Source organism: Callithrix jacchus, chromosome 22 (assembly GCF_049354715.1).
Source record: "Callithrix jacchus isolate 240 chromosome 22, calJac240_pri, whole genome shotgun sequence".
NCBI lineage: Eukaryota > Metazoa > Chordata > Mammalia > Primates > Cebidae > Callithrix > Callithrix jacchus.
The window spans coordinates 35,370,394-35,390,580 of NC_133523.1; the positions used below are offsets into that span (position 1 = coordinate 35,370,394).

Here is a 20,187-nt window from a genome sequence, read left to right on the forward strand (position 1 = left end):
TATGGAGTCCATGTAGGGGGAAGGGGACCCCCATAAGTGCCCACCCTGTGTTTTTAGTGTAGATAGTGTGGCTCCTACTCACCCTGCTCAGCTCTGACATATCCCCTCCTACCCTGTGACTTAGTTATTCAAGCCTAAGGCCCCTCTCCCAGTCCAGAAACCTCCACGCTGCCCTTTGCCCTCCGTTTTCTATTGTAGGTTTCTCATACTATGGGAAAATCTTATGGTCCTACTTTCATAGAACAATTATGTCTTGAGAAATGCTGAGTGTATGATTGCTGAGAAATGCTGAGTGTACAATAGAATATATTGTCTGCTAGGAAGAATGATGTCAAGGAAAACCTAGTCACCCCCACCCCCAAATAGAAAACTCCTTGGGGCATTCTATAGTGGCAGGACAGTATATAAATATCATACACCAGTTAAAACAATTCTTTAAATATGGGACATCTGACCCATGGCTCCCTCATGGTGAATAGTTTTTAATTTGTCTGTGATCAGTGGTAAGTGGGCAACAGCTGCCAACTTGGTATATTGTTGTGTAATGAGAAAATACCGAACATCTGTTTGTTAATAATCATCACCTGTTCAGAGATAATAAATGTGTGGGTCAGAGACTTCTCGAGGCCTTCAGCCCGGAATGCTGTCAGCCGCCTGAGGATCTCAACTCAGAAGGCTGTTGGCCCCCTGGATAGACCCACTTTGCTGTTCTATCTGGGTTTCTACTTCTCAGTTCCTTCAGCACCACCTAGGTGGGGGGTCTCTGCAGCTGAGCTGGTTTTGGTCATTATGAATCAAGAAATTTTTATTTCCTAACAATTCAACAAGGGCAGGAAATTGTTTTTCTATTCTGAGGGTCTTGCTGTTTCTGTAATAAATGTCTTTTTCTATAACTGCTTCATGAAAAACCGATGCAGTAGAAATTGTAAGAATCCAGAAGTACATTATAAAATCATTTATGTCTGCACAGTGGATTTCTTGAGAATTGACTCATGGCTTGATAACCAGTGGTAAAAAGAAAACAGAATCAGATTTTCAGTTTGGTTTAAAGTTTAGCCAGAATCATAAGATTAAGTTCTTTGGCAGCTGCCCAGTGGCCCCCTATCTATCTGTAGGTATTTGCTGAGTTTCATGTTGCTTATTTCTTAGAATCAGTGGCCATTAGAGATGGTATTTACTCAGCATCAGTGGTATTTGTTCAATGTCAGTGGCAGGTGGAGATACTCAGAAATTTCAGCAGACTCCTCTACATGAATTATAGCACAGACTCTGAAGATTCTGGAGAAAGCCATGCCATCCTTGTAGATACCCACTCCACTTTTGAGGAAAAGCCTTTGTCTGTCTACTGGAATAGTGGACTAGACACACTCAGCAAATGGCAAAATTTGTGGAGCAAATGGCATGAGTGAAATAGACACACGCAGCAAATGGCAGAATTTCACATTAGTTCTCTGACCTGTGCAGGGAGGTCTACGAGGGTAGCAAAGGCCAACAGAAGCTATTAGAGCTGCCTCCACCTACAAAAACAGAAAAGTAAAGGCAATACCATGTTCCTGGGGGACCTGTCGAGATTAGTGCAACCGTGAAGGACTGGAAGGATCCAGGACTGGTGCTTTCTCCACATGCCTATTCACTCATGTATTTGGCCTGTGTATTAAACAACTGGCTCTTGGAGAATGACAGTGGGTTCTCATCAGCTTCACCAGATGGGTGCTGCAAGTGAAGCTGTACCAGATTTGCGCAAACACCAGATGTGATTTCATTGCTTGAGCAAATTAACACATCCCATGGTGCATGGTGTACATCTACCCATCTGGCAAATATGTGGGTTCATTCTTGTTACCTGTAAGTAAAGGCAAACAGAAGCGATTAGCTTCCACACGCCACAATCTGCTGCCTGCACTGTCTCACCTCAGATGATATCAACTCCCCTGTGTCCAAATTAGTCCACAGACACTTTGTTCACTTCTTTCTCCAAGAAGACATCAGGCTGGTCTTTTACATTGATAATGTTACGCTGATGAGACCTGGTGGTTAGGAGGTGGTCATGACATTTGTCATACTGCTAAGATATTTGTGTGTGTCAGACTATAGAAAATACATCCTAGAAAAGTTCAGGTGGTTTCCCATTCAGTGAACCTTTTCGGCAGCCAGTGACTGCAGCATGCAAAGATGCTCCTTCTCAGACGCAAGTAGACTTGTTGCATGAGGCCCCTTCTATCAGCAACAAAGGGGCACATGCCTAGTAAGCCTCTTTGGACTTTGGAGACAACACTTGCCTCACATGGGTACATTCTGTTGGCCTAAGTACGCAGTATTCTACAAAGCTGTTACTTTTGTATGGGTCTCAGGGCAAGGGAAGTCTCTGCACCAGAACTACACTTCCATGCACATTTCTATGGCCTGAAGCTCAGCAGGTGCAATGGTGTTTGAAGTGTCAGTGGCAAATAGAGATGCTCTTAGAAACTTTGGCAGGAAGTTTGAAGGACTATACATGAATGACAGCACAGACCCTGGAGGTTTTAGAGAAAAGCCATGCCATCCTCAGGGACAACTACTCTGCTTTTGAGAAAAAGCCTTTCTCTGTCTACTGGGCCTTAGTAGAGTTAATGCTTAACCATGGCCTCTAATTTAGTATGAGACCTGGTTGTGGGACAAGAGCCAGGTGGTGTTTTATGCACCCAGCCAAAAGGCTTGGCAAGTACAGCAGCTGTCCATTACCAACTAGAGATGATCTATGTGACATGAGGCTTAAGCAGGCTCTGAAGGCCGAAGAAAGCTTCTGGAAGAAGGGTCCAAATGTTTATAGCTTCTATCCCTGCCCCATTACCTTCCATCTCCAGCCTGTACCTGTAACCTCCTGGAGAGTCAAGCTTATTTCATTCAGTGTACTTTAAGGACTTATTCATGTGATAGCAAGTATCAGAGAGGCATCCACTTTTAAAGCTAATAATCTTCCATTGGAGATACCTCCTTAGATGTACTTTTGCATTCTTTCTGTCTTTTGCTTGTAATGAATAATGAGCAATGCTATGGATATCACTGTACAAACATCTGTACCATGCTCTTCCTTCAGCACTTTTGGCCATTAACCCAGAAGTGGTATATTGAATCATATGGTAAACTTTTTGAGAAATTGCCATGATATTTTCCACAGTGGCTATGCTGTTTTCCATGCCCAGCAGCAGTGTTAAAGCCTCCAGTTTCTCCACTTGTTCCCAACACTTGTTATTTTGCATTTAAACATCATAGCCACCCTAATAAGCATGAAGTGGTATCTCACTGTGGCTCTGACTTTGCATTCCCTAAGAACTTGTGATGTTGAGTGTCATTTCATGTGCTCATTGGCCAATTTTATATCTATTTTGGAGACATATATTTTGACGTTCTTTGGCCATTGTTAAATTGGGTGGGATATTTTTGTCATTGTGATTGGGTTGCTGAAGGTCTCTATATGTTCTTGGTCAGCGTCCCCAACCTTTCTGGCACCAGAGCATGGTCTTGTGGATGACAGTTTTTCTATGGACCAGGGATGTGTATGTGGTGGGGTTGGGGTAGTGGTTTCTGGATGAAACTGTTCCACCTCAGATCATCAGGCGCTAGTTAGACTCTCATAAGGTGCAAACAACCTGGATCCCTCACACAACCAGTTTGCAATAGGGTTCACTCTCCTGTGAGAATCTAATGCCACCGCTGATTTGGCGGGAAGCAGAGCTCAGGCAGTAATGTGAGGGATGGGATATAGCTGTAAATACACATGACGCTTTGCTTGGCTGCCCACTGCTCACCCCATTCTGTATGCAGCCCTTTTTTTAAGAGGCCAGGAGGGGTATTTATCTGTGGCCTGGGGGCCCCTCTTCTACATAATAATCACCTTTCAGATACGTGATTTGCACATTATCTTCCATTTGGTTAACTGACTGTTTACTCTTTTTACAGTGCTCTTTGGTGAACAGATGTGATGAATTTTGGCGAAGTGCACTTTGTCTGTTTTTCCCTCCTCTTCCCATCAAACCTACTCAAAAGATTTATGGTTCTACTTTCATAAAACAATCATGAAGACACTATTCTTATTGCCTACCAATTCCCTGAAGTTAGGCAGCTGTGAATCTGTGCTGAGTGTTTTCATAACTGCTTTCTTAATAAATAAATGTCTTTCTTATCACATCTGTCTCACATACTCATTAGACAGCATTCATTAGCATCCAGAAATAAATCATTATATTATTTATGTCAGCACCATGAATTTCTTGAGATTTTTTAATGTTTTAATAACTGAGTATAAAGCCAAGAGCCAAAATAAAAACAACAAAGAAAATATAAAGTGCATTTCATCTGTATTTACAGCCCATGTTCCAGAAATCTTTGCCAATCTCATGTCATGACGATATCTGTCTGTGTCTCTCCTAAGACTTTTATCATTGAAGGACTTAGGTTTATTCTTTGATACATTTTGAGTTCACTTTTGTATATGTTAGAAGGCAAGGCACCAGTATGTGTAAGGCCAGTTTCCCCAGCATCATGTGTTGAAGACTGTCCTTTTCCAATGCGATAGTCTTAGCTTATTGCAGACTCTCAGGTGACTCTGTGTTTCTAGACTCTCTATTATCTCTCCTTAAGTCAGCACCATACTGTAATGATGCTGCAGTTTTTTGTTTTTTGTTCTTTTTGAGACGGAGTTTTGCTCTTGTTACCCAGGAAGGAGTGCAATGGTGCGATATCGGCTCACCGCAACCTCTGCCCCTTCTGGGCTCAGGCAATTATCCTGCCTCAGCCTCCTGAGAAGCTGGGATTACAGGCATGGACCACCGTGCCCAGCCAATTTTTTGTATTTTTAGGATGGTCTTGATCTGTTGACCTCGTGATCCACCCGCCTCAGCCTCCCAAGTGTTGGGATTTCAGATGTGAGCCACGTGCCTGGCCGTGATACTGCAGCTTTTAAAGGAGGTCAAGCATTGGCCACAGTAAAATAGGCACTTCCAAAGCCGTTCTTAGGTATCACATATCATGGAATTGGCTCTGGTTTTTTATTTATGGCCTGCATGGACACTATTTCTTATATTTCTGATATAGGAGTTATTAAAAATGGTATTTAGGCAGATAGTGACATAAAGGTTCTTGGTCAATATTTTTCTGTCATAAGAAGCAACCCCCAAACCATTTGTTTTCTAACAGAAAAGGCAACTTGAAGGGCCCGGACAACAAACTGATATGCAGTTGCTGGCCATTAGAAATGGGGCATACTCAGTATGGCTATTCCTGTTGTCTTTTTTTTTTTTTTTTTTTGGTCACCAGGTGTACCAAGCGTTGTGGCCACCTCCAGATAACACCATGGGTTAAGGTCAGGTTTTTCATGGGCTACATAAATTATACACCTGGTCAAAGCAGTCTGCTGAGCTCTATGGAAACCAGACACTGACTCCTCCAGAATCCCAGTATGAGCAGACCCTTTTGCCTGCATATGGGGTTTTCTTTGTTTGAATCCCCCCTCCTCTGTACAGGGGAGCTGTTTTCTTCTTCCTTTCTTCTTTCTTGCCTATTAAACCTTTTACTCCTTAGAATCATTCCATATGTGTCCATGGTGTTAATCCTGTTAGCACGAGACCAAGGACCCTGGTGTTTCTTCAGTCATTGAAGCCCTATCATTTTGGTGTTTTGGCCAGGAATGGGAATTTCTTCATCAAACTGGTGGGTATGGAGTGAATCTCAACTTTAAATCTGTCCTTTAATGTCAAGGGTTTCTTCCAGCTATCCTGTTGCCAAATGTTCTTTCTCTCTCTATCCGTGGTCACTTAGACACGCTCTGTGTGTGTGTTTAATGTGCAGGAATCTTTACAGTTCAGAGAAACAGGATAAGGTCACAATCAAGGCAGGCAGTAACTCAATAAACTTGTCTCTGCGGGTTCTCTGGTAAGCACATGGTATTTCTTTTTTTTTGAGATGGAGTTTCACTCTTGTTACCCAGACTGGAGTGCAATGGCGCCATCTTGGCTCACCACAACCTCCACCTCCTGGGTTCAGGCAATTCTCCTGCCTCAGCCTCCTGAGTAGCTGGGATTACAGCCACGTGCCACCATGCCCAGCTAATTTTTTTTTGTATTTTTAGTAGACACGGGGTTTCACCATGTTGACCAGGATGCTCTGGATCCATTGACTTCATGATTCACCCTCCTCGACCTCCCAAAGTGTTGGGATTACAGGCGTGAACCACCACGCCTGGCCAGCAGATGGTATTTCTAAGCCAACACCACCACCTAGTGGAAATAAAAATCCTGTTCATAAGACACATTGTTGGTTCTCTGTGGTAGATTACAGGTTCACAACTTTGCATTTTGTGCTGTTCTACTGCTACTTCTGTGGTTGGGAAAGCTCTGCTTTCAACAGTTAGGAGTGAGATGTCTTCCACAACCAGATTTTAGTTCTGATACGGTTTTATCCATAGGAAACCAGCCATTTGGTTTCTACCTTCTTTTAAGGCACCTCTTCTGTCTCCAATTAAGACAGGACTTAATTAGTAAGGGTATCTTAAGTTTGGAAGTAAACCACATGTGTTTTTTTTTAAGGGTAAGTGCATTAGCATGGGTCGTAGTACCAGGCAATCTAGCACATTGCCTCCATTAAGGAAGTATTGCACAAAGGTGACACAGTCTCTCCAGAGATCCTTTTTTTCTGGGAGCCAGGCAAATCACAGAGGTTTAGAAAATCAAAGTAAATCACACCAGGTCGATAAGCTAAAACTGCTTAGGGAGAGGAGCATCACACACCAGAAGCATTTGAGGGAGTAGGGGAAAGACAGCAGCGGGGGGTTGTGTGGGGAGGGTGAGGAGTGATAACATGGGGAGAAATGCCAGATATAGTATGCGCCTAAAGTAAAAAAGATGATAAAATGCATAGATGAGCATGATTAGCCCCATCAGTTAGTTGATCCAGTTTCATGGATTGGAGAACCACACCTACAACCATGGGGGGCACATTTACCATGGTGCTGAGATCCAGAAACCAGGGAAGGAAATTATTCGGAGGATGCTCCTTGTCTTCTAGTCCACTCTGGGTCATAAGAAAAGGATGGAGGCTAAGAGGACACTTTTATTTTTGCTACATTATCTAAATCTGTAATAAATTATCCTCTGCTTGTACCCCTCTGCAGTGCACTCTGAAACACTGAAACTTCCTTAAACTGAAAACTTTATGGAGAAAAGTAACTCATATTCTTTTGCATAGGGGCGTGACATTTTTACTAAACCTCTGTAAGTGGTGTAAGATGGATCCAGCTCTTTTAGCAATCATGTCAGGAAAACCCAGGAAAAACAATACTCCATAATTAAAAAAAGAAACTTTTAGGGGAACCATCTGAGGATCCCTTTTATTTGGGCTCCCCTCACATTCCCTTCTCATTACAATACCTTAGGCAAATAAAGGGAATCTTAGACCGATTTTCTAAAAACCCTAATAGGTATAGGGTAGCTTTCCAAAATTTAATCAACAAAAGTGAAGCATAGGGCACAATCAGGAATGCAATTCCATTCAGAATTGCCATAAAAAGGATAAAATACCGAGGAATATAGCTAACCAGAGAGGTGAAAGATTATTACAATGAGAATTACAAAACACTGCTTAAAAACACAGAGGTGATCCAAATAAATGAAAAAACATTCCATGCTCATGGATAGCAAGACTCATTATCATTGAAACAGCCATACTACCTGGAGAAATGTGCAGATTCAATGCTATTTTTATTGAACTACCAATGACATCTTTCACAGAATTATAAGAAACTATTTTAAAATGCACATGGAACCAAAAGTGAGTCGAATAGCCAAGACAATTGTAAGCAAAAAGAACAAAGATGGAAACATCACATTACCCAACTTCCGACTGTACTATAGGGCCACATAACCAAATAGCACCGTACTGGTACAAAAACAGGTCCATAGACCAGTGGAACAGAACAGACAGCCCAGAAATAATGTCACACACCTACAACCATTTCATCTTTGATGAAGTCGACCAAACAAGCAATGGAAAAAGAACTTCTGATTCATGGCATTGGGATAACTGGCTAGCTATATGCAGATGATTGAAAGTGAACCCCTTCCTTGCATTATATAGAAAAATCAACACAAGATGGGTGAAAGACTTAAATGTAAAACCCAAAACTATTAAGAAACCTGGAAGACTACCCAGGCAACACCATTCTGAATATAGGAATAGGCAAAAGTTTCATGACAAAAATGCTAGAAGCAATCACAAGAAAAAAATTGACAAATGGATCTGTTTAAACTAATGAGCTTCTGCACAGCAATGGAAACTATGAACAGAGACAACAGACAACCTACAGAGTGGGAGATGATATTTGTAAATGATTTATCTGAAAATGGTCTAATATTTAGCATCTATAAAGAACTTTAACAACTTTTCAAGAAAAACAACCAACCCCATAAAAAAGTGGGAAAGGGCTGGGCACAGTGGCTCATGCCGGTAATTCCAGCAGTTTGGGTGGCTGAGGCAAGTGGATGGCTTGAGCCCAGGAGTTCAAGACCAGCCTGGCCAACATGGCAAAACGCTGTTCCTACGAAAAATAGAAAAATTAGCTGGGTGTTCTCACACACACACCTGTAATCCCAGCTACTAGGAGGCTGAGCTGGGAGGATCGCCTGAGCCCAGTTTGCACCACTGCACTTCAGCCTAGGTGTCAGAATGAGACCCTGTCTCAAAAAAAAAAAAAAATAGACAAAAGACAGGAAAAGCTACTTTTCAAAAGGCATCACACCACTACTGCCTGGATGAAGAAGGAGTGGCAGTAGCAATTCCAGTCTGTTTGCTCTATTCCCTCAGTGCCTCTTTCAGTGATACAGACTTATAACCAGGTATCTATGAGGACTCACCTGCTTTGTGGTTCTTATGGAGGTGTTTTTCCTCTGTAGATACTTGTTAAATTTATGTCTTGAGGAGTGGGGGTAAGATTGATGGAGCCTTCTATTCTGCCATCTTGAAAGGCAAGACATTATGTTCACTTTTTTTCTTTCCAGAAGACAACATGCTGATCCTTTATACTGATGATATTAAGCTGATGAGACCTGGTGATCAGGAGGTGGCCATGATGTTAGACACAGTGGTTAGACACAGTGGTTAGACGCTTGTGTGTGTCCGTCAGAAATAAATACCAGAATAATTCAGGGTATTTCCCATTTTGTGAAATTTCAAGGACTCTCAGTGACTGGCGCATCTAAAGATATGCAGGTGGAGTGTGCATAAGGCCCCTCCTGACTAGGGACACGTGCCTAGTCAGACTCTTTGAATTTTGGATGCTGTCCATACCTCACTTGAGTACATTCCACACACTCATATACACCGTATTTGTGTGTGTGTGTGTGTGTGAGACAGAGTCTCACTCCGTCACCAGGCACCAGGCTGGAGTGCAGTGGTGTGACCTCGGCTCACTGCAACCTCCACCTCCCGGGTTCAAGCAATTCTCCTGCCTCAGCTTCCCGAATAGCTGGGACTATAGGCGCCCACCGCCATGCCCAGCTAATTTTTTTTGTATTTTTAGTAGAGATGAGGTTTCACCATGTTGGCCAGGATGTTCTCTATCTCTTGACCTCGTGATCTGCCCGCCTCAGCCTCCCAAAGTGCTGGGATTACAGGCTTGAGCCACCGCGCCTGGCCTTACACCATATTTTTCAAAAGCTGTTAGTTTTGTGTGGGGCCCGAATAAGGGAAGGCTGTGCACCAGACAGACCCAGTCTGTCATGGCCGTTTCTCTCAACTGGGATTCAGCAGGAGCAATGGCGCTTGAAAGGTCAGTGGCAGGTAGAAATGCTCTTAGAATCTTTGGCAGAGTCCCATAGGTGAATCACAGTACAGACCCTTAAGATTTTAGAGCAAAGCCATACCATCCTTGTGGGTAACTACTCAGCTTTTGGGAAAAAGCATTTGTCTTGCTACTGGGCCTTAGCAGAGAGTGAATGCTTACCAATGGCCTCCAATTTACTGTGAAATCTGGCTACTGGACAAGACCTGGCCAGGTGTGTCTGACCAACCAGCTAAAAAGTTGGACATTCACAGCAGCTCTCCACTGTCAACTAGAAATGGTCTATGTGAGATCAGGCTTAATTAAGCAGGCTTTGGAGGCACATGAAAGCTGCAGGAAGACGGTTCCCAAGCTCTGGAGCCCTTACTCCTGCCCCATTACCTTCTCTCTCTAGTCTGCACCTGTAGCCACAGCCTCCACATATGGAGTCTTTCCAGAAGTTCACCTCCGTTCGGGCGCAGGAGGTTGAAGACACACTTGCGCGTTCCCACGCACGCTCAGGAGCACACGCGGCTGTGAATAAAGCGCATCGGCAGAAATACACATGCGCATGCGCTTCAGTGCGCACCGCGCAACCGCGTGGTCCTGCTGTTCCGGTTTTCCCCGAGCTACTCAGGCAACCTGGCGGTCGGAGATGTGAGACCTGCAGGCAAATAGCAGTGGCAGACAGACGGGCGCGACGAATGGCGGCAGCGACACTCCTCAGGCAGAGGTAGGCGGCTGTAGGCGGAATATGGGCAGCACCTGGCCCGACCCTACGTGAGTGCGGCTCCGGCCCGGCTGCCCTCCCACGCCCCCAGCTGGATCCCGAAGCCCTCTCTAGTCTGACTTCGGCTTGGGTCAGCCGGGTGAGAGGGTTGACGCAGCCTGCTGGGTGGTTGTGGACGTGTGCGGCGCGAGAGACGGAGCCCATGATGCCAGCTCGCAAGCGCGTTAGCCCAGCGTCCATCGGAATTATTTTGTATATATCCGGGATCTCTTGTCTCTGTGGCGCTGGGTCGTCTGGCTTCAGAACTCAGCTGCAATAGGTTGAAAGACGGGAATAGTGGTGCCCTTTCCACCGAAAGAGGGGCAGCTACCTTTAGAGAACCCTGCCATTCTTTTTTGGGCTTCTTTGAGGAAGAATTATTTGCCAGTCCTATAACTGAAACTTCTTTATTGTGGACAATAAGATGTTTAATTATAAGGAAAGAGAGCAATTATTGCATAGTTGAAAAAAAGGGAGAGCATCATGAAGAAAGAAGGGAAAAGAAATACAATGAATCGTGGGGTCTTTTGAAGGCTGTTTTTAGAAAAATCCTGCTTGACGGAGATGTTGTTGTCCTGGCATTGTGGAAAGTGTCTTTGATGTTTGCCTCGCTGAAAAAATTGGTATTGCAAGAATAAAGTTTCAGCCACTTGTCAATACTGGGCCCCCCGGGTATTAACCAAGAGGATGAAAGCAAGAGCAAGATGACCGAATTTGCTAAACTTAGGTTTTTAAATTAAGACTGGAAGACTATCGAAGAACTTTTGAAATTTTAGAGTTTGTAATCCCTTCGGGTCATAGTCAATAAAGGCTGATTAGTGGAAGATTAATCTTATTTCCTCAAGGTATTTCAAATGACAGATAACACCAAAATAGTGAATATATATTGCATGTATTATGTGTTAAAGTGTTTTCAGGAACATCTGAAGTAAGGGAAAGGTATGCTTTCTTTTGCTTAACTTTTAGTTTTTATTTTTATAATTTGTATAGGTAATGCCTTCACAAAGCTCAAAAGAGAAAAGGTGCAAAATACAGCAAAACGATTTCTTGTCTATTCCACTACAGCCCCCAGTTACGTTGTAAATTTCTTGTTTTCTTCCCAAGTGTTGTCGTACATGAAAAGGCAAATGTGAGTGGACTTGTTATTTCCCCTCTGTATATTTTATAGAGAGAGCCTACTGGATATGTGATAATCGACTACACACACACACACACACACACACACACACATATAGTGTATACAATATACACAGTTACATTATTTTTATAATATATATACCGTAGCTCATGTCTTCATGTTTTAGTTACCATTATAACTTAGAGACTTGTCTAAATCCATATGTATAAAGCTTCCCAAGTATCTTTTACAAAGGTCATAAACTGCTTAAACATGTTATGTGCTTTGTCTGGGAGGGCTTTTTTTGGGTCATGCATCTTTTGTTCACGTTTTATTTTTAGGGGTCATTCAGATTGCTGTGTGCTGCTGGTGTTCCCTCCTTTTCATTGATCTCCACTCCTGCATTTTGTGAATCTGCCAACACGTACTCAGCAGTTTTACTCTTGATGGACATTGATGGTTTCTAGCTTGAGACTGGCAAGCACTGCCTTCTATACAAAATTCTCCCAGTCTCTTCAGGATGATAACTTTTTTTTTTAAAGGAGAGTCCCCAGAAAGACCCTGGACTCCCTGAAATGTAATGCAGATATCTCCCTTTCTGACTGGTGAATAGAAAAATTGTCCAGAATAAACACAGAGACTTATTGGGAAGACAGGAATCAAGACCCTCTGAAAAGTAATGTCTTTAGAGCAACTCAGGTGGCAGGGGCTGACCCAGAATTCTAACCAGGGATAAAATCACTCTTAAAGGAGGGCTGGATCATCAGTTGTTGTCTTCTGAGATGCAGCAACAGGGGGAAGAGAGGCAGTGAGAGTACTGCAGGGGGCGCAGTAAAGGTGTCCCAACCTTGTGTCTGTGGGTGAAGAATGATGGCTACAGGGAGACCTTCAGTGAGAACCAACGCTGTGTGCTCTGATCAAAGGATTGGCCTTGCATTCATCCCTGTCCAAGATTTCCACTGTTAAAGTAGTGACCTCCAAAGATTTCCACTCTGCAAAGTAGTGAGTACTCTGTTCATCGTTTGAGCCTACAGCCGCTCCTCTGTGAAATGACTTTCCCTTTCTAAGTCTGCAGAAAGAATGGGAGAAGGGCTTGTTCATCCATGAGCACTCTTTAAATGAATAAATCAGATTTGTACATGTGGGATTCCCCTTTCCAGAAGTGATACTGTATATGCCTTTTTCTGGAACTTAGGGAAAAAGCATATGAGTTTTTTCACAAGCAATTTTCTTCTTGTTTTTCTTTTCCTGGTTAAGTGGAGGAAGATGTGACACTTTGGGTTCAGGTGGGGGAATGGGAGCCCTCAAGGTTTCCCACCCCTCTGCTTTCAGTGTAGAGAGCAGGGCTCTTATACAGCCCTGCTCAGGTCAGCCACAGCCTCCCCAACCCTATCATGGCTCAGTTATTGAAGCCTCCAATCCCATCGCTTATCCCTGTGTGGCTAAAAACACAGCTACCTGTCATTTCAGTGCAGTGACTCATCTGAAATTGGGTAGCGATTTTAGTTCAGTGTCTGACATAAAGTCTATGATGTAGAAGGCTGTTATTCCTAATGTCTTCTCAGGTGTTTCAGTGGACTTGTCACTCAGTGTTTCTGTGCCGGGAAGATGTATTCCCTTTGACTCCTTCATGCCACCCATAGAATCCCTGAGGCCCTCTTAGTAAAGACCACTTTCTTTTTCCCCCGAATGAAAAAAGCAAATTCTGTAAAGTTTGATGAAGTTTTAATGAGCAAGTGTAAGAACTGAAGTCAGGAGAGATCATGTTGTTAGCCAGCTCTGGGAATCCATGGCCACATAGAAACAGGAATTTTTTGAAAGTGAAGACTCTGGCTGTCACCTTTAATTCTGGACACTCATTGAGGTAAGGGAGATATCTCTCCACACTTGCACCATCTTCACAGACTCTTGTGGGAGTCGATTTTCAAAGGTGTAATAGAACTGGCCATTGACCATTACCTAGAAGAAGAGAAATGCATCAGAAAGACAGTATTTCACTAAACAAGCTTTCAACCTGCTCTCCACTATGTCCTAGTACCTGCAACATGCAACCAGAAAACACCTAATTATACATCTGAAGCCAGTAGACACACTTCTTTTTACAGACTACCTTTTGTGATTATTCAAGATAGTTGCTCACTATATTTTCAGCATTTCCTCTCATTCTCCGAGAGGTTCTACTGCTCTGTGTCATATGTGTGTGTTTGGTCTTCTCTCTAGCCTGGAAGGTCCCCGTGGTCAGGTACTGTGTCTCATCAACTTGAATCTCATCGTCCTGCACAGGGCCTGCCACGGGGTTAGTGCTTGACAATGTTCATTGAATGCATGCATTTCAGTTACGTGAACTGACTCACATTCATTTCTCATGGCCCAGCTTCTCTTTGGAGTAGCCCAGATCTCAGCTGGTGGTGTCAAAGAATAAAACCCAAGTGTTCTCAGAACGATGGAAATGCACAGATGTTGCAAAGCATTAGATGTCATCTTTAACATCTTATAAACATAGGGGAAAAATCCCTGACTTAAATCTGAATAAAATGTGAATCCTTTAGCATACACTTTGAAAGGTTAGAAAGTTTGATCACAGTTTTCATTACTGAGGCTCTATAGGAAGTCCTCTTCTAGGTCGTATTCTCTAATTTAAAGCAAACAATTTTGAACGGGTTATTCCATTTGTTTGTAATTACCTTCCAATGTAAATATTGGGAGGGTGATAATGATAAAAGGTTTCTAATAATTAGGAAGCTTAATACAGCATCCCTGTGAGAGCAAAACATTGAAAACAACCTCGGTGCTTTTGTAAAGATCATATTCAACAAGTTTTGGTAATTTTTTGAGGGGAATAAGATTCAATCCTGAAAAATGAGACAGCACAGTGGATAGATGATTTCTCCAAGGTATATACTTTGGGTACAAATAACTGTAGTTCTTAAAGTGTTATGTGAAAAGAAATCTATGCCAGCATCTGTTTAAAAGAAATGAAAATATATATGTGTGTGTATATATGTGCCCATAAGCATAGACTGTCTATAGAAGAAAAGTAGAGAAGCTAGTAATATTCTTCTGAGACTCTGGCATCAGGCGAAGAGAAAGTTTTCATATTGGACTGACTAAAACAATTTTATTCATTTAGCTGCATGAAATTGAAATAATAGCATAAGTGGAAATGAGAACTGTGGATGAAGATAGAGGAGATTCTCCACCATGGATAAAATGGTAGGTGAGCCACCCTTGACCCTGGTCAGATTGGGAAGGAGCTGTGGAGGGCAGTGCAAGCAGAGGGCAGTGCACCCAACAACACTTGTTGAGAGAGGAAAATTATAAAAGTTAAGTGTCCCCTCTGTGTGTGAGGAAAAGCTTGAGACAGAGGTAGTTATGGGAGATAGGCTCCAAGAGTTTCTTGGAGGACGGGGAGAGCTGTCTCTTGCTCTGGGAGCCCATGGAGACCAGGTGCTGGGAGCTCCTTGGGCACTCACCTGGTACCCATTGTTCACCGCTGAGATGCACAGCTCAAAGGCTTTGCCATCCTCAAAGGGCATATCGTTGAGTTTCACCTCCTGCTTCCAGACCCGATTCTCACGACTGTTCATGGCCACATAATGGCCAAAGTACACTTTGAAATGGAAAGCGATGTCTGACAGCTCATCCATCGCGGTGTGAAAATCCACCTGTAGCAGTGGTTCATTGCTGAAGACAAAGCACACAGTGTGTTGAGCAGGCCCCCGTCTTGTTGGGTACACACACAACATACCCACAAATCCTTTCCATTTTTCACCAGGGCAGACGGAAGCCTTCCTGGTGATAATGTAGGTGTCCTCTCTGTGGGGCTGCTTCAGCTCCTCCTGCCCTAAGTAAGGGTGGGAGAAGATGCTCTGCCCCTCATTCCCAGACAGAAACTGAACTACAGTCACTAACCTTGCGAGTGTCCACCTCATGAAAATGTTGTGGCTTTTTATAGATAAAGAGCCACAATCTCAAGCCCTGACTGTCCTCCTCACCTAGGTCTCATGACTGGCCCACAGTGCAGCCACTGCAGGTTTCATGCCTGGTGTTGGAGGGTCTCCAGGACCTGCAACCTGCACGGCGCCTTCATCCTGCCAGCTAGACATTTTCACATCACTCACATGAGGTCACCCCCTGAGAAAATGTTCTCCCTCCTCTGCCCTACCACCCTTGGACACAAAAATACTCACAAGAAAGGTTGGACAGGTTTCCCTTTGATTGTCACAGAAGTACCAATAGGCAGGGACACAGCCTGTGTGTATGGCACCTGTCAGAAAATTGAGACTGAGTGAGAGGCACCAGATCATGTGGGGCCTCCCCTGCTGTAACAGATTTTCTTTAGGCAGCTGTTTAGATGTTGAAGGGTAGACCCTGAGGCCTCCCCTCTCCCACCTTACCACAATCAGAACCCTCTATTTTTTTTTTTTTTTTTTTTTGAGATGGAGTTTTGCTCTTGTTACCCAGACAGGCATGCAATGGCACAATCTTGCCTCACAGCAAACTCTGCCTCCTGGGTTCAGGCAATTCTCCTGCCTCAGCCTCCTTAGTAGCTGGTATTACAGGCACACGCCACCATGCTGAGCTAATTTTTTGTATTTTCTGTAGAGACGGGGCTTCACCATATTGAAGAGGACAGTCTCGATCTATTGACCTCGGGATCCACCTGCCTCAGCCTCCCAAAGTGCTGGGATTACAGGCGTAAGCCACAGCCCCGAGCCAGAACCCTATATTCTTGAATACATACTTAAAAACAGAGCTTCAGAAACTGGGCTGCCTCAATTTTCTCCTTGATTCTGCCTTCTACTAGAAGTGAGAGGTTAACATTTTTGAACACTATTCTTAACATGGGGTCTTATATTCCCTGGACGTGAGTGCAGTGGGCCCATCAGTGCACACTCACTGCAGCCTCAACCTCCAGGGCTCCAGCAATCCTCTCACCTCAGCCCTCTAAGTAGCTGAGACTACAGGTCCACACCACAGAACCAGCTCATATTTTATGTTTGTAGAGAGTCAGGGTCTCTTGATGTTGTCCAAGTTTGTCTGGAGCTCCTAGATTCAAAAGATCCTCTTGCCTTGGCCTCCCAAACTGCTGATGTACAGGGGTGAATCACTTTACTCTGCCAACAGTGTGACATTAGATTCACTACTTGAACTCCCCTACCTCCGTTTCCCCAGTACAGGCAGGATTTTCTAAAGGTCCTACTTTGTAGGACGTTTTTGGTAATATAGGAGTTAATATGTGTAAAACCTTTACCCTAATTTCCAGAATGCAGTGACAACATCACAGCTCACTACAGCCTTGAATGCCTGGACAGCAGCAATCCTCCAGCCTCAGTCCCCAAGCATCTGGGACTACAGGCACACATCAGTATGCCCAGAAAATGTTTAAATGTTTGGAAAGATGGAATCTTGCTGTGTTGCCCAGGCTGGTCCCCAAATCCTGGCCTCAGGTGATCCTTTAACCTCAGACTCCCAAAGTGCTGGGATTACAGGCCTCAGCAAACAACTTGATGAATATTTACTGTAAGCTCTGTCTCAACTGGAGCTCAAGTTCCTTGCTGGTTTTGGGTGATTCCATATATGAAACGAGTCCCCCAAAGTTCTTACCTAGTGAATCAAAATCTGCCTGCCATCCTGGTGCTCAATGTGAAGGACAGGCTAGAATGTGGGACAGGGAGAGACCTGAGGCTGGAGGCAGGAGCCAGTGGTCACTGTGTGCAGATCCCATCTGCAGATGCTCTTTGCAAAGTCTACCTCCCTCTCCCTCACTCTGCATGAGAAGAGGCTCCCGAGAATTTGTGCATTCTGGTCTCATGAGTGCTCAGAGACCAGTCCTTGGTAACTCACAGTTCCCAGAATCCCCATCATTTCTGCCACCTGCGATCCACACTGACACACATGGGAAGACGTACAGCTGCTTCATCAGTGGTGCTGCTGTGTGTGGAGAAACCTTCACATGCACAGAAGGCCACATGCATGTTTCCAGTGCAGCACCCAGTCACGTCCCAGCACACACATCCACAGTCACACGGAGCCGCACCACTCAGAGTCACACATGCCCACTCACTGTGCATATAAAGATGCTCACACACTGATCTGGCTTTGCTCACACAGTCACATCACAGTTACCATGACAAAGCGTAGTCACCCCTTACACTCACACACATACCCGCATGTCCTGATGGGCCACTCACCTCCCACCTAAAGTCATATAATCTCAACAGACACCATTCTCAGCAGAAACCAACACTTGGTCACAGAGGGCTACAACGGCCCAGGGTCCACCTCCACACCCAGAAGCATCTCAGTTGTGAGAGCCCTAGGCTATCTCATTCACAAGCTTACAGCTCTAAGTATTCACAGTAGAAATTCTCATATTTGCATCTCACAAAATCTTACTGTTTTCTTTTTTTTTGTGACTTGAGATTATTGAACGCTGTGCCTTTTTAACTCACAGGTAGTGTTGACATTGTTGTCTTCCTCTGGGCAGTGGTTCCAAATTGGGTCCAGTCTTCTCTGTGAATCTCTTGGAGTTGCAGCATTTAAATGGTCCCTGGCAGCCCTACCTTGTGGCTTTGTTGCTGTTTCCAAGCCCCTCCCAGCAAGGTTTTCCTGTGGGGTAAGATGTAAGATATTACAAAGAAGCTTAGTCACAACCACACCTATTGCAGGCGTATGACAGACAGGGAGGGTGGTATTATCGGAGAAAAGAGGATCGCCAGGGAAATGCACAGATAAGGATGATGCAATGAGAAGTTCTGATGTTCATCCTCCATGCCTGTCCTGAAGCATTTTCTCCACTGTGCAGAATCCACCTGGCAGGTGTGCATTTTTCTAACTTGTACAATGAGAAACAGGTGGGGATTGTGGAGAAGGCTTTGGCCCTCGAATGTAATCCTGTTCTCTGCTCCAGAGTCTCTGAGAGAGCACTGCCCTTGATCCTCAGCAGAAACTTGGGGGAGAGGTGGAAAAAGTCCTTGTGTCCTCATGAGCCCACCCCAGGCCCCTTGGCTCTAGTGAGTGGTGACCACTCTCTCACACCTGGGCTCCAGCCACACCATCTCCTTTCTCTTAGGGTGTCTACGTACATTGAAATCTCAGAGTTCCTGCTTCTTTTGCAGATTCAAGGAGACAATTGAGATTCTTAAGTCCAGTTATTGATTTGTGTGCTTCATAGCTCCAGACCCATGTGAGGGCAGGTGCAGGTGATTGGACTTCAGCCACGGTCCTGAGTGGAAGACTCAGGACCCTTCCTCATGTTCTCTTTCTCTGATAATAGAAAACATCTCAAAAACCTATATTAGGATTTGAAAAAGGCATGTGTTATAATTCCCCTCCTTCCATTTGTTCCTTCTCTTTCTTTATTTTCCTCTTCAGTTTTATTGACTGTAAATTTAAGGTGTTTGCAAAAAGTTGATTCAAGTTACCAAACAATCTATATTTTGGTGAGTAATTACTGAAATAGCACTTCAATATTAGGCATGGCCTGTTGGTGACCCCCATTGGTTCCTATCTGTCGTTTCCCTGCCATGTAACCTTCTTGCCCCATGGGCAGCCCTGCTTCTGTCTTTCCTCTTTGCTTTTCTTTGAGTTTCACTGCTTTGTTGAATGTTGCTTGTAGGTGACTTTCCTGGAGGTTTCCTTGTGGGTCATGCATCTTCAGTTCACATGTCTGTCTTTAGGATTCATCTATACTGCTGTGTGCAGCTGTAGTTCCTTCATTTTCACTGCTGTACACTCTGAAGTTTTATAAATAGATCAACACATACCTATCAGTTTTACTCTTGATGGACATTGGGAAGGTCCCAGCTCGGGACAGTTGCAAACATTGCTTTCTACACAAAATTGTCTTAGTCTCCTCATGCTGATCATTTCTCTTTCATGGAAAATTCCAAGACATATCATAGACTCCCTGAAATTTAAAACAAATGTCTTCCTTTCTGACTGTGAATGCAAGAAACTGTTCATAAGACAAACAGAGACTTAATGAGAAGGCAGGAATCGTGACACACTGAGGATTCGAATCTTTAGAGGACCTCTGACAGATGGGGCTGCTTAGAGTCCACCCAAAAGCAGACATTCCAAGGAGAAAAGTCAATCTTAGCAATGGACTGTTGGGTCAGGAGCAGTCTTCTTAGATCAAGATCCAGGCTCTGACATGGGATAGGTTGCAGTGGTAGGCACTGCAGGGGATGGCAATGGAGGTGTCATAACCCCATGTTAGTGGCGGGAGAAGAGTGGGACCTACAAGGAAGACCATCAGGGAGAGCTGATACTGTGTACCCTGATCAAAGACTTCCCCTTGCATCCTTCTCCAGCTAGGGTTCACACTCTGCAAAGCAGTGACTGCCTTAGGCAGTACTGGAGCCTGCAGGTCCTCCTCTGTGAAATGGCTATTTCCTTTCTCAGTCACTGGCAAGGAGGGTGGGAGCAGGGCATGGTCATCCATGAGCACTCTTTACATGAACAAGTTATCTTTTTCTAAGTCTGGGTCTCAACCTTTCCTGAAAC

General features: G+C 44.1%; 2 protein-coding genes across 2 annotated transcripts in view; both read right to left on the minus strand.

Annotated features, from left to right (window-relative positions):
- The window catches only part of LOC118151090 (galectin-10-like), a 51,034-nt gene extending 41,903 nt beyond the window's left edge, over positions 1-9,131 (minus strand). Inside the window, exon 1 of the mRNA XM_078359669.1 lies at positions 8,886-9,131. Coding sequence (XP_078215795.1) covers positions 8,886-9,005 — 120 coding nt within the window. The 5' untranslated portion in view covers positions 9,006-9,131. The remainder of the gene's footprint in view (positions 1-8,885) is intronic.
- A 4,249-nt stretch (positions 9,132-13,380) lies between these two features.
- LOC128930882 (galectin-10-like) lies at positions 13,381-18,194 on the minus strand. The gene is made up of 4 exons (XM_054251784.2): positions 18,132-18,194; positions 15,867-15,943; positions 15,150-15,360; positions 13,381-13,635 (listed from the first exon to the last, which is right to left on the minus strand). The coding sequence occupies exons 1-4, from the start codon at positions 18,144-18,146 to the stop codon at positions 13,519-13,521; spliced, it is 420 nt and encodes a 139-aa protein (XP_054107759.1). The 5' UTR covers positions 18,147-18,194; the 3' UTR covers positions 13,381-13,518.
- Between the last annotated feature and the right edge of the window lie 1,993 nt (positions 18,195-20,187).